This window comes from Aythya marila (assembly GCF_965140915.1).
Source record: "Aythya marila genome assembly, chromosome: 22".
Classification (NCBI taxonomy): Eukaryota; Metazoa; Chordata; class Aves; order Anseriformes; family Anatidae; genus Aythya; species Aythya marila.
Window position 1 is genome coordinate 5,589,083 of NC_139063.1, and position 20,154 is coordinate 5,609,236.

The 20,154-nt window shown below is 44.9% G+C and overlaps 1 protein-coding gene across 8 annotated transcripts in view; it reads right to left on the reverse strand.

The window, feature by feature from the left end:
- Positions 1 to 20,154, reverse strand: part of PUM1 (pumilio RNA binding family member 1) — a 71,257-nt gene that overhangs the window by 23,181 nt on the left and 27,922 nt on the right. For 4 of the 8 annotated variants that reach the window (XM_082777297.1, XM_082777298.1, XM_082777299.1 and 1 more), the window contains exons 5-10: positions 18,425 to 18,603; positions 16,141 to 16,307; positions 14,891 to 15,161; positions 9,133 to 9,226; positions 7,667 to 7,783; positions 2,321 to 2,472 (exon numbers count right to left, since the gene is read on the reverse strand). In XM_082777297.1, coding sequence (XP_082633423.1) covers positions 2,321 to 2,472; positions 7,667 to 7,783; positions 9,133 to 9,226; positions 14,891 to 15,161; positions 16,141 to 16,307; positions 18,425 to 18,603 — 980 coding nt within the window. The remainder of the gene's footprint in view (positions 1 to 2,320; positions 2,473 to 7,666; positions 7,784 to 9,132; positions 9,227 to 14,890; positions 15,162 to 16,140; positions 16,308 to 18,424; positions 18,604 to 20,154) is intronic. The other 4 variants (XM_082777302.1, XM_082777301.1, XM_082777300.1 and 1 more) reach the window with 3 other exon arrangements.

The window sequence follows — 20,154 nt, forward strand, 5'->3', positions numbered from 1 at the left end:
AAAGCCTGAATGTGAACTCCTAACCTGGGAGAATTCCTAGGCTGGAAACGAGCTGCAGCTCTCGGTAAGCAGGCACGGCACACGGGCACTGCAGAACGCGTGTGATGGACGACGTGCTGCAGAAGTGAAACGCTGGCATGTTTATAAATACACCCCCCTGTGTAAGATGTCGTGAGCATCACAAATCAACTGTCCATAATCATCATTCTAGGTTTCTAAAACACGTGCCTCAGCACTTCTTTGAAGAATTTCATCCAAAATTACCCACTCATCTTCTTACAGAGGGAAGGCCTGCATTAAAAACAATACACACAATCCCCACTCACACCTGCTCCGTGGCTATGAAGTAATGAAAAATATCACCAAGGCTACTATGATTGATATGTGTTGTTTTAATAGCTTAAGCCTGTGCAGAAGCTCTCTTAGCACATACCTATTTAAAGGGGAAAGGCTCCCAGTCTGAATGCCAAAGCATAAATGTGCCACACTCAACTCCGTTTACCTGGGTGCATGGATGTGTGCAGAAGGGCTGCTCAATGCGCTCCTGTCAGTGACCTGCCAGGTGGGGAGGTTTGATGATTAACTTTGTCAGGAGCAAAGTGTTCTCCTTCTGGTCACTGGTCCAGAATCATTGGTGTGAAAACATCACTGCTTTTATTATCCGAAAAGGCCTTATAATACTACACAACCACTTTTTTGCTTTAGATTTTTTTGTTTTGAAGCAGAAGCTAATAAATGCAGTTACCAATTGCGATCTTCTCTGAGGGTTGAAATCTCCAAAGTACAAGCACCAGAAGGGAAGGCTCTGCGCTGCTACGACGCAATCTCCTCGCTTTTCAGTCAGATAATGAACCCATTTTGTTTCCAAGCAGGAACTACCGTGGGACAGCAGCTGATAACACTGTGTAAAGCCAGCTCCAGGAGGCCCAGTGCTTTAACCAAACAGCAGACAGCTGGGCAGCAGAGGCAGCCAAGTAACAGGAGCCCGGTCCAGCTCCTGACACCTGCCCTGCAGACCCCTCCTTTGGCATGAAAGGGGAGAAGTGGAATATATCTGAGCACGTCTAATGGGAGCACAGCCCAACGCAGTGACAGCACAGCGCCTCTAATCCTTTAGCACCTGAGTTGACTACAGAGCTTTAGTAACAATAATTACACTTTTACCATTGATTTAGTGTGAAAGTTTTGTTGTTTTTTTTTTTTTTTTTTTTTAGTGCCAGTATAAACAGCAACTTGACAATTTTTGGGGGGGTGGTCCTTTAGGGTCCCAGAATTTGGACTCAGTGATCCTTGTGGGTCCCTTTCAAATCAGATATTCCACGATTCCATAGTTTTATGATTTGCACTCCCATACTCTTTAATGAAAAGCTGAATTACACTTTTATATATATTTTATATATATATATATATATATATATATATATATATATATATATATATATATAAATTGTTCTGTATTAATTCTCAAAGCAGTCTCTCATTTTCCACCTTTTCCTCCAGCAGTTGCTGAATTCAAGTGTCATCTGCAGAGTTACAACTGTGATTAAATACCAGACATTCAAAATGCTTATTTTACTTAACTGAAATTAAGGTTTACTAGGTAAAAATTAAGATTTACCTAGGTTGATTTTTCTAGTTCAGAACAAAAATGGACAAAGAATTACAAAAAACGTATTCTTTTACTCTTCTGTTGGAAAACATACAAGCTATGTAAGCCAATATTCTGCCCCTGCCAAGAGATTAAGACAGAACAGTTGGATGGTGCAAACCCCACCAACCTCATTTACGAAGTGTGTAAGCAGGAGCGTCCCCTCATCAGCCCTTCGTTGCCTGTTTTGTGAAATGTAAACGCCATTTAAACAACACACACCTACCTCTATATTCAACTCTAACATACTTATAGGGTAACAACTGATCTCACCAAAAAAATCCTTAATTTTGTCCTTTTAGGTGTTAAATTCTTCTATTTTTGTGTGACTAAAGCATAACAGCTGTAGGCTTAGCCTTATAAAAATAGCAAGTTCAGTGTTTTCTTTTCACACAACTTTTGTTTCCAAGTCCTCGCACAGATACCAAACTAATTCATTTTGCTGTTATTTTGACCCTTTTAAATCTAGTCTTGACGGGAAAAGCATCATCCTGAAGATGAGAGCACACCACTTACTGACAGCTAGTATTTGACGGGCATTTTCATCCTCTCCGGGGCCTTCACCATGAAAACCGATTGTGCGGTGATGATTTCTGCTCGCACGCCAAGGACACGTGTTTGCCAACAAATGGCTGCGAATGACTTCAGGTGCAAAAGCATCCGCCCACTTACCTGTTGCTGGCCCTGCTGGGTTTGCTGAGTGGTCTGCTGATTTGCCGAGTTAGTTGCAGCGGCAGCTGCAGCAGCCTGCTGCTGGAAGAGACTGGCAGGATAAACTCCCCAGGGCGTAACTCCATAGTACTGGTGAGGGACAACCGCAGGGCCTAAAACGCCAAGGGAATCAGTGAGCTTGTGGAGTGTCACAGCCGTCACACAGCAAACGGTCACCAAAAATACCTGCACCTCATGCTTGGTTTAACAAATCCTATTTCAAGGTGATCTGCTTTAAATCCTTTGAAAATACGAAGGCATTCTGCCATTTGCATTATTCACTTTAAGAGAGCTTACAAGTCAGACCTGAAATTTCATCTTTACTCGCTTTTACCTTACCAGATGAAGTCCAATTCTGCTGCCGGTGATCCTGCTGAAATTCCACGTTTTTATTGCTGAACCCTAATTACATAGTGAAGCACCAAAACTTTTTTTTTTTAGCCTCTAACAAAAAGGAGAAGGAAATTTGTTTAAGCACAACAGAGATGTGCAAGTCTCTCCTGATCTCAGCTGACACTCATGGCTCAGTAACATCGATCATCATTTTAAAAAATCCCTCTTCATAGCTGGATAGCATCAATTCGCAAGTGTCTAAAATGCCATTCCTCTAGCCACCGAGTCCTACCTTGTATTCACAAATAACCATTAAAGAGCCCAGAAGATTCTGTATCTTTCCCTATTCCACTGTCCTTGAACTGCTGGCTACATTTAAGGGACTTTAAAAAAAAAAATAATAATCTTGGAAAATAGGGAAAACATAAAACACAAGGAATCTTCAGAAGTTCTCAAGCCTCAGGACATCGTACCCTTAATTTTGTGATAATAAAACAGCAGAACATATCCTTAACCAATTCTGGCTGGTGAAGAACTGCGATAACATGGCAGAAGAAACGAGTCCTTGGCGCTGAGCAGCGGGGTCCCTCCCACCAACTAACACCTATGTGAATCTAATAATATTTTTAATATGCCTGCTCTGTATCTTTTGGAAAGGTCAGCGGAGGAGGAGAAGTATTTCCTTAGCTTTTCAAGCACAACACCTATCCCATGATGTGTGGCTTTTTTCCCCACAGCAAAAGCACCTTACAGCAGGGGAGCCTTTTAGGATAGTGCCACATGGTCAACACTGTCGAATAAACAAGTAGTTAGTGAATTTGAACCACAGTTGTTCTTAGATGAAGAAAAAAAACTATTTTAAGAGTTAGCATTTGAGTTCTAACTAAGTCATTTAAGTATCACTGTTAGTTATGTCTTACAAGTCACTGCACCAGAGAACAGATTTAACCCCACCAGCCCTGCCCTTCCTGACCTGAGCAGCTCCAGACACGCAGTTATCGATGGCTCACACCCTGTTTGCATCCAGCTAACACAGATCAGATGCAAAACGCTGGAGTGGTTCTGCACTCCAGAGAAAACAGTTCTAAGTGCTCCATCACATGCAGGGAACTGGTTTGCCTCTGTCCTTGGGCTACTGGGAAGTTGCTGCGATACACCTTACCTGGGCAGAATTTAGGCAGCTCTCTGGGTTATTTTAATCTCGGTTTTAATTATCAAGCAAGCATAGTCTAGAGTGTTTTCTTTTTTCCCTCCTAGTTAGAGATTGCTCATCAGATCTGCAAAAGCCTTGGGTGTTTAAAAGGAGAAGAGACAAGTCCTTTGAAGTCTGCAGGTAGCTAGGCTTAAAAGAGCTGCAGGTATTTCTGCAAGTCTGGCTCAGCTGAGTACTCGATGAGGTTCTCATTACTGAACCACGTTCTCAGTGAGGGCAAGTGTGTCATCATCGCCAGACATAAAAAAAACCATGCGAAGTGTTTCTTTACTGCAGATGTTACACCTGCTTTTACACTTATTAATGATACACACACACGAGAAAACAAAAGCCATTTAGTGTCTTTGCAATCAAATGTTCCCACTACCGTGTCTCACTTACTGGCCACAGACACCCACAAATACTTCTTCCAGGAAACACCAGGAAAAACATATCAAAGTGTGTTTGGGGCAGGCTTTCCCCTTTTACTCTCGGCCTTCCCTCTCCAGTCACTTTAAGCAGAAGCCGTAGCTGCTCTCAGCAGAGCTGCACCAGACGTGCCGGGATTCCTGGACCTAGTGAACACCCAGCTACAGAGCCTCAGGTACCCCATGTCTGAAAATGCGAGGCTGCAAACAGCAGCTTTATCAAATATTTACAGCTTGTGGGCTGACGGCTTCAGAATTAACAGTAGGGCAACCACGGACATCCCAGGAGTCCCAGGAGTGGTGACTTTTTAGGGAGGGAGGGAGAAACAGCTCAACTACAAGGCTCTTGTGCAGCCCCGTGCAAACCCTCTGGGGCCAGCACCAATCCAGACCAGGAGAAGCACCCTTGCACGACCCCGTGCCCAAGGCAGCTGGGAAAGATCCAGCTGTGCGTGCTCCCCAAAGCCCGGTCCCAGGCGCTATGTGCATGCGACCATACCCGCTTCCAGCTCCAGGCTGGCTCTGCAAGGGACACAGCTCGGCACCAAGTGAACGAGGCTTCCAAGAAACCCAAGTTGAGAAGCCCAGCACAGACACTTCCGAACAGACTCTACCTTCAGTCTAGGAGCACTGTTTTTCCTGCGTGCAGATTATTCCAGCATCCACTTTTCTACAAAGAACAGAAACACTTTTCCACCTGTAACGCATCACCTCAGAAGGAATCAACATTCTCCAACTTAGAGGGAAAATCTAAAGGCGAAATTTCTTTTTCTGTTGTTGACGTCTCTCTCAAGTGACAGAAGGCAATTTCACAACACTTCCTAAAGCCAGCAGCATCTTCCCCAAAGTTTAAACTCACAAGCTATTCTCCTAGGTCTAGGATGCCCTTCCCTCTATTCAAATTTGCTCTTCTTTTAAGTGCTGCTATTGTTGAGAAGAAAAGAGTATTATCACAGGGCTGACAGCCTTACAATCATGAAAAAGCTGCCATAATGATCGAATCTTAATTGGCAGAATCATCTCTGCCATAGAACACACAAAAGTTTCCCCTCCACTCTTAAGAGAAGCTGCGAACAATAGGCTACCGACAACTCCAAACTCATTTCTTCCATCTCATTAACTTCTCCAAGTCTTCCCAATTTAATGCTCCCATACAAATCAGGAAGGCTGTCTGCTAGACTTGTAACTCTGAACAGCTAAATAGTTCCACCCCCCTGCAGTGCATCACTCACTCTTATTAGAGAAAAGGCTTTCCAAACAGCTCTGAGTCTAGACAGAAGAGGTGCCTTCGCTAAAACAAACACCACCCAGAAGCAAAGTTTGTTGCATTGCCATTTTTAGCCGAGTCCAAAGCCCAACAGGACAGACCAAGTAACTCACATCTCGGAGCTGTAACGCTGTGAGCACACTGCAGTGCGTTACACACTTTCACTTTGTTTTCAAGAGCCATAAAGTTTAAAAATTATTCAGGTCGAGACTTTCCTGCCAGTTTTTGGGAAGCTTCAGCTATCCTGGGGGGGGATTTTCTAGTTCAGATTTATAAGGCCTCAGTCAGAGATTCGGGCATTTGCAGCTTCAACCCTGCTGAGAAAAGGGTGGGAGGGGAAAGGGGGGGCTGAGAACACCCTTGCCATTTCCTAGAAATCCAGCAGCAGTTACACGTGGTCTTTCTATGAAAAGAAGACCCTGTCCTCCTGCTCCGCTGCACTTCAGTGTCCTGCTTAAGAACAAACACCAGCTTTAGGCACATTAAGGTGACACAAAAAGGCCACCCAGAAGCCTCTTCCTATAATACTTCCTTAGGAAGTGCTCCACAGCACTCTGCCGACTGTAACTGGCCCTGATCCCGTTCCAGCACCCTCTTCCCCAGCAAGGCCTGCCTACAGCTCCCTACATTTTCCACAATGAGTTCAGGTCATTCATTCATTGTTATGCTTTCTTCATCACGTGCTGATTTATTGACTCCTGGACTATTAGAAATATCCTTGTACTCTAGCTCTTGGCTTTCCTCCATTTAATCACAGCATCATCTGTTTGCCCACAACACACTGTTACTTACACTTATCTTTCATTGCCATTATGCAATCAGCATACAAAATTCACAACAGCCAAAGAAGTCCAAAGCTCACATCTTTGAATTACAAACTCGATTCCTTACATAATTCCCTGTGATCTATTAAAAATGCCATACAAGCAGGTAGCACTTGCTAAAATCCCATTTCAAAGCCTGACCTGATACTGGCCCCAAAGCTTAGAAGCTCAGCAGCACGTACCTAACTGCTAAAGCTGTAAGGAGTCACAGCCCAAACCTACAATGCTGTCTGACAGAGCGCTCTGCTCACGTACACCCAAGGTTTCACAGCTCCCATTGGGCACAAACTATCTCACAGCAGAAGAGGTTTGCAAGGAGCAAGCAAGCTACATGTAAGTGGAACGCGGCAACGGTGTGCAGCTTTCACTACAAAATAACCACTGCTCTCAGCTAAGCGGCTTCTATTTAAAACTAAGGCGGCTTCCACTCCAGGTGGCTCAAAAAAAGTGAAGCATGATTATAAAAATACTCTTCTGAAAGTACATTCTTCTTTTGTCCTCACCGCTAAGGCCAGAACTTTGTGGCATATGCAGCAGAAGTTCAACGTGCAATGTGTTCTTCACACCGTCTGATAAGCTGTTTTCCCGAGCTGTCATCTCGAGATACAACAATTTTGGCTACGACAGTTGGAAAGAATTTGGAAACTGATACTTGAACGTTTGGGAGAAAGATCCTGCACAAAGCCTAGAACCACCATCTTTGCCTGCCATCTGGAAAGCGACACACTCATCGCGTAAGCCTCACAGCAGACACGGGATGTTTTCACCTACACGATCTAAAAAGCATATATTTTTAAGAGGCAGCTAGCAAAGGGAAAAGATATCGTTTGCAGGATACACTGCAGTAAATCAAGCTAAGTAGCAACAAGATGCAATATTCCTGGCAGGAAAACACATCCTCCATCTTCATAGCATTTAAAAAGTGTATTTATAAAGGTATCTTTCACTACTGTCAGTTACCCAAGCGTCCCAAACATGTAGCAACACTTATCTCTGCAAGTGCTTCACTTCAAATTTGCTCTGCTTGTTTATCCTCAGCAGAAAGAGAGCCCACAGCAAGTGCTATACAAGAATTATCACATTTAATCTACAGAAAACATGGTTTCTGAGACAAATTCCGCTTCAACTCCACAATGATATACAATTATCTCCCTGCAGAAGTTACAGTGTACTAATAATTTATTGCCACAATCAGCAGAGTCTCAAAAACAGTTTTGGTACAGAACATGGCAAGGAATGCACAGACAACTGGAAGTACCTCACCTAACGTTGCAGCTGCTGCAAGTCCGGCTGCGTAGGGATCCGTGCCTGGAGGAGCGGCGCTGATGATGTATGGATTGGGGACAAAGGCAGCAGGAGCTAAACCTGCTGAAAACATACCTGTCAGTAAAAACAGACTTGACTAGAACTGAAGCCCTACCAAAATACCTCTGGCTATTTGGCTGACAAATTGTCTGACTGAACAGTGTGGAAGAAAGGCTCATGTTGCTTTACTATTTTCAAGCTTTTTATAGGTTGCTCTCTATAGGCAGTGAGTAGCCTCTGTGTTTCCTAGAGTCTTATTATAGGAAACTACAGAGAATAAGGTTTACATTGAAAAATCAACCTAATTCTAACACCGCAGTGCCCCATAAGGAAGGCTAGATTGGCAAAACAGTCTACATATAGTACCCATACCTGCTCGGGTACCTCTGCAGTGCAGATAAACCCTCACTGTTTAAGTGCTTATTAACAGCAGCTAGATATGAAGGCTATCTAATTGCTTGTTTGGAGTAGCAAGTTAATCAAGAACCAGTTTAGCCTACTTTCTGAGCTCCAGGCCAACTACACAATACCAGCACTCAATGCGTTACTTTGGAAGGAGCTCAGCAATGTATGGACAGCATCACGGCACTGACAGTGCCTGCAGGCATTACCTCCTCTGCAAGGAAAGAGTTAATCATTAGAGAAATTACTGGTGGCCACGTAAAGGTGAAGAAGAATAAGTTAAAGCCGAAGAGCTTAATTCAGCTCTATCCCTGAACTCCAAAAACTACAGAACTGCATTGCACAGAGCTGAGAGCCACAACACATTTGTAATGGGCTTCTGGGTACCAAGAACTACAGATTAATTTGCCTATTGTGCTAAAAAACATTTAACCTTGAGATAGTTAAACTCTAATCATCCAGGAGTAGACCCTTTCACAGTTCTCTTTCTCTGCAGAGGATCAAGTGCTTTCTTCCCAGTCAATCCATACTGTTTTAATGATACGGATCATGTGCTTGCATAAATTACTGCTTTAAGTTAAAGTCAGACCCCAGGCAGCCTAAAATTCTACCCTGCGATAATTTAAACATGAGTTTTACAGCTGAACCACAGGAAGCACATTCAGGCATCCACTGGACTGAGCATTTTTCCCCTCACTTCACTATGCTGCTCAGCCCAATTCATAGCAAGCAAGCACTTCAAAATGCTCTCATTACTGAACAGCACTCTCAGCAAGAGCGAGTGTCGTTCCTTCCAGACAAGAATGCTCTAGAGCTTTTAAAGTGCACAAAAGACATCTCCAGAATTTTTCAAGTATATCTTCAAACAATATTCTTCTGCTTATATGTCAAGTACTTACCAGTTGCAAAAACATGTTTAGGATTCTCTAAAATCGGCCCAATCTTTTTTCCTGCCGTTTTCCCAGGACGTTGAGGGCTAAAAGACATCTAATACAAGGTAACGTATCGAGTGCTAGACTTACCTATGTGAGGCTGATGGGCAGCTGCCAATGCATATTGCTGCTGCTGGGCTGCTGTTAGTTGTTGGACAGCAAGTGCATTCGGTCTTTGGAACAACTGAAGGGACAAAAGAACAAATAGGATCCTTTACTCATGCACAAAAAGCATTCTCTCAGTCTTTTACAGCAATCCCTTTATACTAGATTCATTTCCACAGCCACAGCCACTCCTCTTTAACAGGAAACATCTCAAAGTGAAATGACAAAACCGTATTTGAAACCAATTGCCCACAATAATCCGCCTAAAAAGAAAGCATTTCTGAAATACAGCTGAGCCCTACCCAGGGTTTTCTCTGCTCTCTGCACGCTGCCCAAAGGCCTCGCCTTCCCAGCTCCGCAGGCACACGCACCCCTCGCTGCAGCAGGGGGACCACTGGTGGCTGCCACAGCCTCTCTCAGAGCTCCAACAGCACCAGGTACACCGAGAACACAGCTGCAGCACCAGGCAGCCCAAGCTGCTTTCAGAGATGCTCTGAAACGGCCAGCGAGACACCAGCATGGTGTAAAGCTTGGAGCGGGAGAGATGATAGACTCGGGACAGCTTCAGAGGTCCTCCAGAGTCAGGAGCCCACAGCCCCTCGGACAAATGAGGGACAAAATGCTTTTTTCTTTCCATTCTTGCCTTCATCCCCAAAATCACCTACATAAATCCAGGCGAGGAGCATGAATTCTTCTTTGCCACAGTCAGAAAACAGCCCCTGGGACTTTCTGGTTAAGTCACCCAAGGCACATACAAGTTTGCCAACTTAATGTTCACTACAGCCTTTAGGAGCGACGTGCAGTGTTACTGAGACACTGCATAAACTTACTGAACTTGCTAAACTTACTTCCCCTTCTCCTGTGCCCAACTAGATGTCTCTACGCAAACATAACTCCCTGAATCAAAACCTCAGCAGACCACTGCTCATCTCCAGTAAAAACATTTAAAGCACATGCGGACGGCCACTCTGAACTAGCCAGAAGCAATGTTCATACCCATTTATTTCCAAAAGTGATCATTTCTGAAGTGTGAATGACTCCACGAGCTGCTGTGATAAGTGTTTTCTCTCTCTAATCACCTGGAAATAAAAGGGGCCTAAACGCTACAGAGTTTTCACACCTATTATCTCTGCCCTCCTCTCAGGTCTCCAGCAAGACAGCCAAGCTGCAGTTGTCAGAAGCTGCAATAATAATTCCGCCCAGATTTCTGGCAGAAACTTGCAGCTATCAACAAGGACAGAATCAGTTCGGAAGCGAGGGGCTTTGTAAGTGAAAATTGGACACGGTTCTCCTAAGAAGATAAGCAATTGTGCTTTTTAAGGAGAAAATGTGGGGAAAAAAAAAAAAAAAAAAAGTAATAGTCTATTTTAGGTTCCAAAGGAGAAACAACATGCAACAGATCAGACCCAGATTTAAGAACTGGAAACTCAATACCTGGGGGATCACAACCTATGCCTTCCCTAAAGGCTGCTTACCCCAAACATGCCAGGATGGCTCCACATGTCCAAGGAGGGCCCTAATGCTGCTCATGGAAAATGCATCAAATCCACAGGTCTTTTCTCACCTCCCCAGGCCTAACCTCAGAAAGCATTCCTAGCAGTCTTTACTCAGAAAACATTCCCCCTGCCTTTCATTCTTTTTAATTAAACACCATTCAACAATACTTTATGCTTACACAACGCTGAGTGCTTGCAAGGGGTGTAATCTTCACTAATATATCATCTGTCATTAGCAGCTGGATCAAATACTTAGTGACATCTCTTAGTTAAATAAAGCAAGCACATCGCGGACACCGTGACCTCCAGGAAATGGACTGAAGGGTAGCGGCGCTGTAGGAGTCTCCAGCAGCATGTCGCTGGGATCAGAACCAGCAGAAGAGTTTAAAAACAAAACAAGAAACAACCTTCAACTGCTTCATTGCTCTAGACACATCTAGAACAGCCGTGCTTGCTTTTCTGGTCTGCTTTTGGGCTGAATTCAGTGATCAAATATTCTAGCTTTCTTCAGCTGCAAAAGCTTGACTCAAACTTTTAACTTTCCGTGCTCTTGCATCCCTGGTATCAGATCTTCCATCACGCTAAGCTGCGTTCTGTCAAGCGAACAGTGGAAGAAATGGCTAGGTAAGTGGGTTTTCTTTTTGCCCTTCAGCTCAGCAGCTCATTGTCTCCTCTGAAACGAAGTTATCTTTTGCCCAGCCTACACATGCAGTGATTTCTACACCTCCAAAATGCATCTCAATGATTCATTTTTAAATTAGTAGTAGCAGCAAAAAAACTCAAAACATAAATATTTGACCTAATATTTTTTATATTTTTTTTTTTAATCATCATCGCTGTCTGCTTGCCCTCTCTCCCTCTTGTGACCACAGCTGATGACCGCTGGATCTGACCTGCAGCCCCGCAGGTACCCACGTGCATTGTGCTGTTGCTGAAATGAAGGCACAGTGCCCAGCGCACCCTGCAAACGGCTGCTGCAGAGTTCACAGACCCAAAGATGAGACAGAAAGGATGCTCCTTTACCTAAAGTTGCAACTGGTGTAACAGAAGGGAAGAATATGGAACACAATGGCAGGGCAGAGCCCTTTCATCTGCTTCAGAAAAAAACAAACGAGAATCTCTACATCTGCATCCTAAGCTAAGTAAGAGAACTAATGATCTGGCCCCAGCTTTGTTACCATTACTTCCCCAGACCATGCTCCTGAGCTTCTGTAAAGCCACGGGCAAACACTCGGCCGCTTACACTGCGCCGCAGGCAGGGCTGCATTCCTCCTGGCTGCAGAAAACCTCTCAAATCTGTACAGAGCTTTCCTTTCAAAGGCAGAACAGGTGAATGTTGATACCTAAGCCCTGGACTCTGGCAGCGTCAGCCAGCCACCTCTCTCTCCCCCCCCGTATGCTTTAAAAGGCAGTTTCTCTAAGCCTCCAAACCAAGACTCGACTTCCCCAGCTGTGTGAGCAGCTGGAGCTCTGTGCAGCTGGGGGTTGTGCACTGCCTGTACCACACGCAGGGGAGCAGAGCCAACACTGTCGGAATTTCAGGCCGTGCTCAGCCAGCTAAGCCCCTACGCCACACGAGCTCTGGGAATCATCAACCCGATGTATTTAATGGCAGCCTTACCAAGGCCTGGATGCACGGTCTCGGTCTGCTGCCAGCACAGCCCCACGTTCCAACAGATCGCAGAAGACCAAAGGTCAATCTCCAGTAAAAGATTTTTGTCATCTTACTCAGAAACTTACATTAAATCAAGGTTAAACTACATTTCCACGTTAAATTGTAGTTTCCAGTAAGTGGAAAGAAAGAGAAGAATAGTCCTTAAAGAGCTATTAGCTGGAATTCACACAAATCCCCACAAGGAGCATTTTAACCTCTTACAAATGGCATTTGGTGACAACCCACGAACAAGTGCCATAGCTTTGGAGGGGTTCAGCAGTGTCACTTGACATTTCAAAGACTGAGGCTATTTTCTCTCTCACACAGGTACAGGAGTGAAGTATCTCTAGCAGCGTGCGGGGGAGCTCAGAGGGAATTCCAAGAAACCAGCACAGCCCGGCCCGTGTTACGTGGTTATGGAAACACTGTGCAATTAGATTTCTGTAATCCAGTTTCTTCTGCAATATAAACATCTGACATCTCTAATCAGATTACACGTGATTAAGACCTTCCCTTCTTAATATTGCTTTTAGCTGCACTTGCTTGTAATCCCTTCAACGTATGTGACGCTTCCCAAAGAACCAAGAGAGACGCTTTTAAAGAGATCTTTTTGTTCAGGATACTCGGGATGTGTTTCTGACAAATGAATGGAAGAAGCCCTGTACTTTCAGAAGACAGACCTCTTTCATCCAAGCTGCAGCAAATACTAAGGAGCCCCGGCTGCTGGATAGAACATATTAAGGAAATGGGTCCAACTCTGAGCCAAGGCACGCTGCGCTTACACCGGCGTGCAGTGAGAGGTCGTGTGGCAGTGAAAAAAAATTAATGATTTTCTATCTTTAATGCAACATTCATGCTTACAAAAGCCTGTCATTCGCGCTTACTGTCGTTGTGAGTAGCTGTTGCAACAAAGCTGGAATTTTACAATAACAGCCCGCACTGAGCAGCCTGCCCTGCCTGCCCTCCGCGTCTCCCAGCCAGCGCTGAGCGTGCCAGACCCAGGCAGAAGGCACCCAGCCACACTCAGAGCACCAGGACATCTCCTGCTCTCCCACCAAATTTCGGTTTACAGAAATGACAGAACCACAGCTTCACAGGCAACACAGAAAAAAGCTTTACGGATGATTACATAGAGATTACATCAGCCCCACACCGGTATTACTATGCACTATACAGAGAAAACACAGGCATGTCTACAGGGCCATCCAGAGCCTGAACCCAGAAATGCACTTTGGTAAAACATGCTTTCCAGGGATGCCTTGCTTCAACAGGTTTTTTTTAGTCCTATTTTTTAAAGGCTAGGAAAAAAAAAAAACTAGCTTGAACCAACTTGTAAATGAGCCTTAAACAGAAAACACTGCCAGACAAAATAGAAATCACAGGCTTCGCATCTCTGCGGTTGTTTTCCCATACAGGATGGTTCTTTAAAAGTCAGATAGCTGCAACGTGCTTAAAAATAAGCAAAACAAGTTTCATTGTTTAATTGCTTAAAAAAAAAAAAAAGCCAAAGTAAGTTTTGCATTCAAGGTCCTACACCTGAGTAAGACAAAGACTTGGGAACAGCTTGCTTTTTTCTCCTTTCTGAGCTATACAGCGACTATTTAGCTTAATCATTAAAAAAATTTCCTCCATTAACCTCCCCAACGTGCTACATAAGAGAACAACCGACTAAACTAACGGTTATTTACATTGCCTTTAAGACTACGATAAGTCTCTGAAGGCAGGGCTTTCATATAAACATGGCAACAGTCCTTCCTCTGTACTCGGTGTCAATCAGGCTGTTTTGCTAAAAACCGATCAGATATTTCAGGAAACCCAGGGCCAGTAATATACTCCTGCAATAAGCTCCAACAAAGGTTTTTATTCTTCTTTGAAGGATATTACGCTTACAAAAGGAAAGCAATAAACATTTACAGTCGTTACCCAAACGGGCAGGAACAGGAGCAGATTACAAGTCGATCGTTGGATCTAGGCCCAGCATTCAAGAGAGGCCAAACAGCAAGGCCAGGACTCGCCTTACTTGTCCGGGCTGAGGAGTCTGGGCTGCTGTTATGGGAGAAAAGGTCAAACAAACCCACCGGGCTGAGATAAAGTTCTGTAGTGCTGGACTCTGACCCCGGGTTTTGAACCACGCTCCAGTAAGATCGAGCTGGTTCAGATTCACCATCCCTTCAGCCTCCTCTGATCAGTACTGCCGAGACCCCAGAGCGGGGCTGCAGCACCCAGGCTGAGCAGTGGTTTGGCCTCTAAGTCACGTTAAGGGCTCAAGGGTTTTGTTGCTTAGTACACCTCACTAATTAAAAGCTCTTCTCCAAGGCAAGCTTACTCAAAAGCTACAGATGATCGATCACCAGCACCCTGCTGTGTCTGGCTGTTCGCTACAGGCCCTTCCACCTGCCGCTCGGACTGCAATTAACACAGGTCTCCTGCGTCGAGCTGACGAGGAGGCTACGTGCAGCACGCTGCAGACACACGTATGGCACAGGAACGATAAAACCATCCTGAGTCTTCCTCCGTAACGCCCCAAGGCGAGAGCCTGAGCTCACACTGACCCCAGGATGCCTCCGGCAGAGGAGCCCTGTCGGTACGTTACCTGCTGCTGGGAATTGTAATCGAAGAGCCCCACGGTGGCTGCGGCTGAGTCCACGGGTACTTGAGTGCCAGAATAATCAAACTGCAGAGGCTCCATGCCAACGTGCTCCATGGGATCCAGAGGAACACTCTGGGACTCTATGTTGGAGAAATCTTCCACCGGCTTGGCACCATTAGTACTCGCCAGCTGGGCTAAGCCCTCGGATCCGTTCTGGTTTGGACCCAGCAGATCTACTTCACTAGCAGAGTTCTGGCAATTACCAGGTGTGCGGCTACACGGAGAGAAAACACATCCATCACTGGGCACATCCATTTAATGCTCTGTCACACAGCATCAGCTCTCAGCAGCAGACACTACTACCCAGAGATACTCAAAGATCGTGGGAAAAAAGAAAGAAGATGTAGGCAGCTATTCCAGACCCTCCTGGTATGAATTCTACAGAATAATTTGTGTATTTAAAAAAAAAAAAAAAAAAACAAAACACCACACACACCACAAAATCCCCAACCCTCTGCACTTCAAAGACCTGCTCCAGTACAAGTGTACAAGTACTCTTCTTTTTTTCCTCCTCAAGTGAGGAGAAAGCCATAACAAGACATTTCAGAAATGGCAATGTTATTTTTCATAAAGCTATTCCATAACTACTAACAACATAAAGCTCTGACACTGTATCTCACTTGAAACCTTTCTGAAACAGCTGCCATGGTTTCCTATTCGCCTAACACAAGCACTGGGCTGAATTGAGAACTGGTTCGTCTCTATTCAAGGGCCAGCAGTATGGGCTCGCAGTGCATTTGTTTTCCTTTTACAGCTTTCCTACATGCCAACACAAGGCTCAGCAAGCAGGTGAGCTAGCAAGAAACAGAAATACATTCTTTGATTTTATCAATAGCCAGATTTCACAAGGCCTTAATCTCGAGAGCTACGAGGAACAAGTCCAAGAACTCAACTACAGCTCAGACCACTCTACAGGCAGGGTCAACATCTCGGTAGGTATTTCCAGAAGAATCCCATGCAAAGTAGCTAAAACTGCATGTGAAAACAATCCCAAGACTACACAATATGGAACCAGGTGTGCGCAGGCCATCAGTTATCCTCCACTTCCTCACAAGCACGTCCCTGCGTATGCTATAGTCCTTAGGACACTGCTTCAGTGAGCCAACAAAGGCTTTTCACTACTGTTCCCAGAGCATGAAAGATCTTTCAGAAAAGTGTGACACTGATTAATTATTAACTGATGGTGCACATACCTGAAGTCTTTGACATCTGTGTCGATTCCATTCTGCACAGGCAAACCATTTGTTTTATCCATCACATCCCCCTCCTCCTTCAGATCTCCTAATTTATCGCCATCAAATGTGCCCTTATTTTTCTTATCCCCTTTGTCATTCTCATCATTCTCTGCATCCCTTGGCCCCTAGGCAAAAGAGACAATATTTTAATAAGCTTAGGTTTCAGATCAATTTTGCTTTCGTTCCAAGACATTAACAAATCAAAGAAACATGTCACAATCAAGTTAAGTTGCTTTTGAGCATTAGTTCTTACAAATAAAAACATAAAAAGAGCAAAATCATAAGTCATAATCAAAGAAACAAGGGAATCGGTTCTCATTCCCTTCCAAAAGAGGTTTCAGCTACCTGTTCAGTTTTTCCATTCAGTAAATCAGGGTCCAACTCTATCAGCTCTAAAAAAATCCCACCCCAAGATAATTTTAAAGAGAATTTACCCAAATCCTCTTTAGAAATGGGACTTGAGCACACTTCAAAATTAACTCGGGAGCTTTTAAACACAACAGCATGCACGGAGGTGTAAAAACTGAACTAGAGCCTCTCCATTGGTAATGCCTCCACGTCGGAGATGCGGGAACTGACTGGGCAAGTGCATGCACCCAAGCACAACAGGAGCAAACAGGAGCAGCACGCAGCTGCCTCGCTTTTGGGGGGCATTACGGGGATTTGCACAGGAAACTCCACGGTGCAGCTCCTAAGAGCACCCGAGTCAATGACTGGCTCAGATCATGTAAACCTACAGCACTTTTTGCAGGGGAAAAAAAAAAAAAAAAAAAAAAAAGGATTTGATTTCTTGTTGAGCATTTTGTAAGTGGCATGGCATCTGCAGCGTTCCCACCCCTAATGTCTGCATTTTATTTCACTTGGGAGAAGAATAAAGGGTGATTATGCCAGGGGCACAATTTTGAACAACAAAAGGAAGAGGAAAAACAACAAAATTTATGATAAAAAAACAGCAAGGGGCATATAAACATATTTATCATAGATAGTTTTGGTGCTGTCAAAAGACAGACACTGAAACCCTCTCTTCCACTTCAACAGAGGGAAAAACACTCCGCATACATACCAGGGCATTTGGACCCTGTATCAGCTAAATCATTTTTCCATTCTCTTTTTTTTTTGTTGTTGGTTTGTTTTTTGTTAGTCTTGTGGGTTTTTTTTTTTTTTGGAGGGATGGAGGGGTAGCTTTCCTCCCATACTTAAAAAAAAAAAAAAAAAAAAAAAAAAAAAAAAGATCATTTTAAAAGTGACCATATTCTGATGTTTCTTAAATAAAATCCAATCCTTCTTCACTGATACTAGAGAGCAGAATTGGAAATGCCAATTACAAACACAAATTCGGAGCCCTATTTTCACCCACACAACACGGTATTTATAAGTTTTCCCTTTGTTTCAGAACTGCCATCCTGACCACCAGTGCTGCAGAGCAGACGCCTCCCTGACCCCAATTCTGGATGATAAATCTGCTCCCTCCACTGACTGCTCCCCTCCCCCAAGTCATCTTTCCTAGGCTCTGGATTCAAGGAAGTTACCAGGTGCCCACTAATGAGGGTCAAAACTAAGAGGATGGATGAAGGAGGCCACAAACCATCTCCCTGAAGGGATGAGCACGGCAGTCTTCCAACAGTAACAAACCCACTCAGCTTTTCTGTTCTCCGACACTGACCCAGCACCCGGCTGACGAGGCAGAGCTGAGATGCAGCTCTTTTTTCCCCCAGTATGGGGACGGGGCTCGATGATGCCTCTCCTGCCACATCCTTATGTTAGAGGCAGCAGTGACTGCACTCTCCTCCCCACCCCACCGAGCACAGTGACTAATGCCATTCCTCCTCAGGAAACAATATGCCCTTGACAGCATTCCCAGCCTGCAGTGGCTTTTGCAGCTACGTTACGTCTCTAGCATCGTTACATGGAGCTTTCTGTTCTTAGCCAGCAACAAAGCATCCACACGCTCACTCAAGAACCACGCTGCTCACTACAGGTACGTCTGCATGCTCTCCCAACCACGCGCTCAGCTGGCATTACTGCAGGCGTGCTTATCCTCAGAGCAACCTCCCTGTCCTTCACAGCCGCCTCCCCCACTGCACCCCTCCGTCGAGAAGCGCCGAACTGCTGAGCTACTGGAGCACGTAAAAGGAAGAAGGAACATCTGCCTCTAGGGATGGATTAACAAACAAACAAACCAAGCAGCAAATGGAGAAAACAACACAATGGGAACTCAAAGTTCAGAATCAGGCACACTTACAAATCCTCCTTTCCTTAGGCAGGAATCTCCCGGAGATGAGCTCAACACATACTCCACCATGCTAACTCCAAGTCCTCCACTCTCTGACCGTGGTGAAAGCACTGAGTTGACTTCACTATTCACATGAAAGCCCTGACCAGGTCTTCTCTGAACCATAATTGGTTGGGAAACAGAGTGATCTGGAACAAAAACATGTGCAATTCTTATAAGCAGATCCAACTATTCAAAGGAGACAAGTCATTAATACGTACTCTAGTGTCTTAATTGTACTAAGAAGCGCCAGCTTTTTGACTCTGATGATGTCCATTGGGAAGAGAAGGATTGCTCTCTCATTCAAAAAATACTAGAACCTGTAAAGCTTACAAGTGACAACTGCATTCGAACTCTAAAATCATAAAATTTCAGAAATGTGTGTCTAAGTAAAGGATGTAATTTTTAAAAAGTTTTATTAAATGTAAATACTAGAACTCCTGTGTTAATACAGTGCGAAAAACAATCAGTCTCTGTTTTAACTGTCATCCCAAGTGTCATCCTATGGTTACACCAGCTGCCATTTGTTTTCTTGGTCGTATGAGTTCACATTCTCGTAACTCATGATCACAGTTTCTCTCAGCTATTATTTCCTCAAGGAAAAGTTTGAAAACTTCACTTCTTTCTCTGGCCTCCTGCACCAGCCCCATCCCTTTATCCCCTCTGCAGTCTGAGCGTTTGAGATTCTGCACCAGAGCTGACTAAGGAGAGATGTCTCCAAGTCCTAGCAGGCTCTGCGAAAACTGCTGCCTGGGCAGGAGGTGACCTTACATCCCAGCGAGGGAAGGGAACGTGTACTCAGCTCCTGCGTGTTATGACTGGTAGCAGCCAGTAAGCCAAAAATTACAGGCAGAAGACATAGTAGGTGCCCGGGGATGGTGAAGGGACATGGAATGTCATCGATGCTGTCATTTTCTTGTAAGGCGTAAGCCATCAAGAGAAGAAATTCCATCACTGCTCCGAGCTGCACTCCCTGCCTTCTCTCTCAATCCAGCACGAGCATCTTTGTGGCCGCAAGTAAAGCGGGGCTGAGGAGGCTTCTCTGGGATAAAGCTAACAAAAAGAGGAGCTAGTTTTAACCTAGATCATTTCCCCGGCAGACTTCATCACACTGCTGCGTAATTAATTGTACCACGAGGAGAAGAAGAGAGCAGCCTGCATCAGACAGGACTGTTTCTTTCAGTGGTACTGGCTGTAAGTGCCCACAAACTACCACAAGCTAAAGCAGCGAAGAACCAAAGCCGTGTGGGATGCCTGCAGCACTGGGGACGCAGACAGAAGGGGAAAGGGATGCAGCAGAAGGCCGGGCTTCATCAGTTCCACTGCTCGTGGAACAAAGCAGACTGCTGGCCCAGGACACTTCTGCACCCCACCTCCAAACCGTGCTCCTCGCTCCCTGGGGTCACTGCCAGACCACGGCCGTTTCTTCGTTTTAGATGAGCAAAAGGGGAAACTCTGACTTCCCTGACTCACACACAGCAGCGCAGGTCATGGCTCAGGAATAAAGGCTGCGAGGTGCACAGGACTAATTGAGAATAAACAAAGGAAGACGTGAGACTGAGGGCTTTGACTCATGGAGATCTGTGATCAGCCAGCGTAGGAGGTTGCCTCCCCCACGTCTACCCTGCTTGGCTAGTGGGTGCAGCCAGCCCAGCAGGGGCAGCAAAGGAGAAAGTTTCAGCTATTACTGTAGAGTCTGG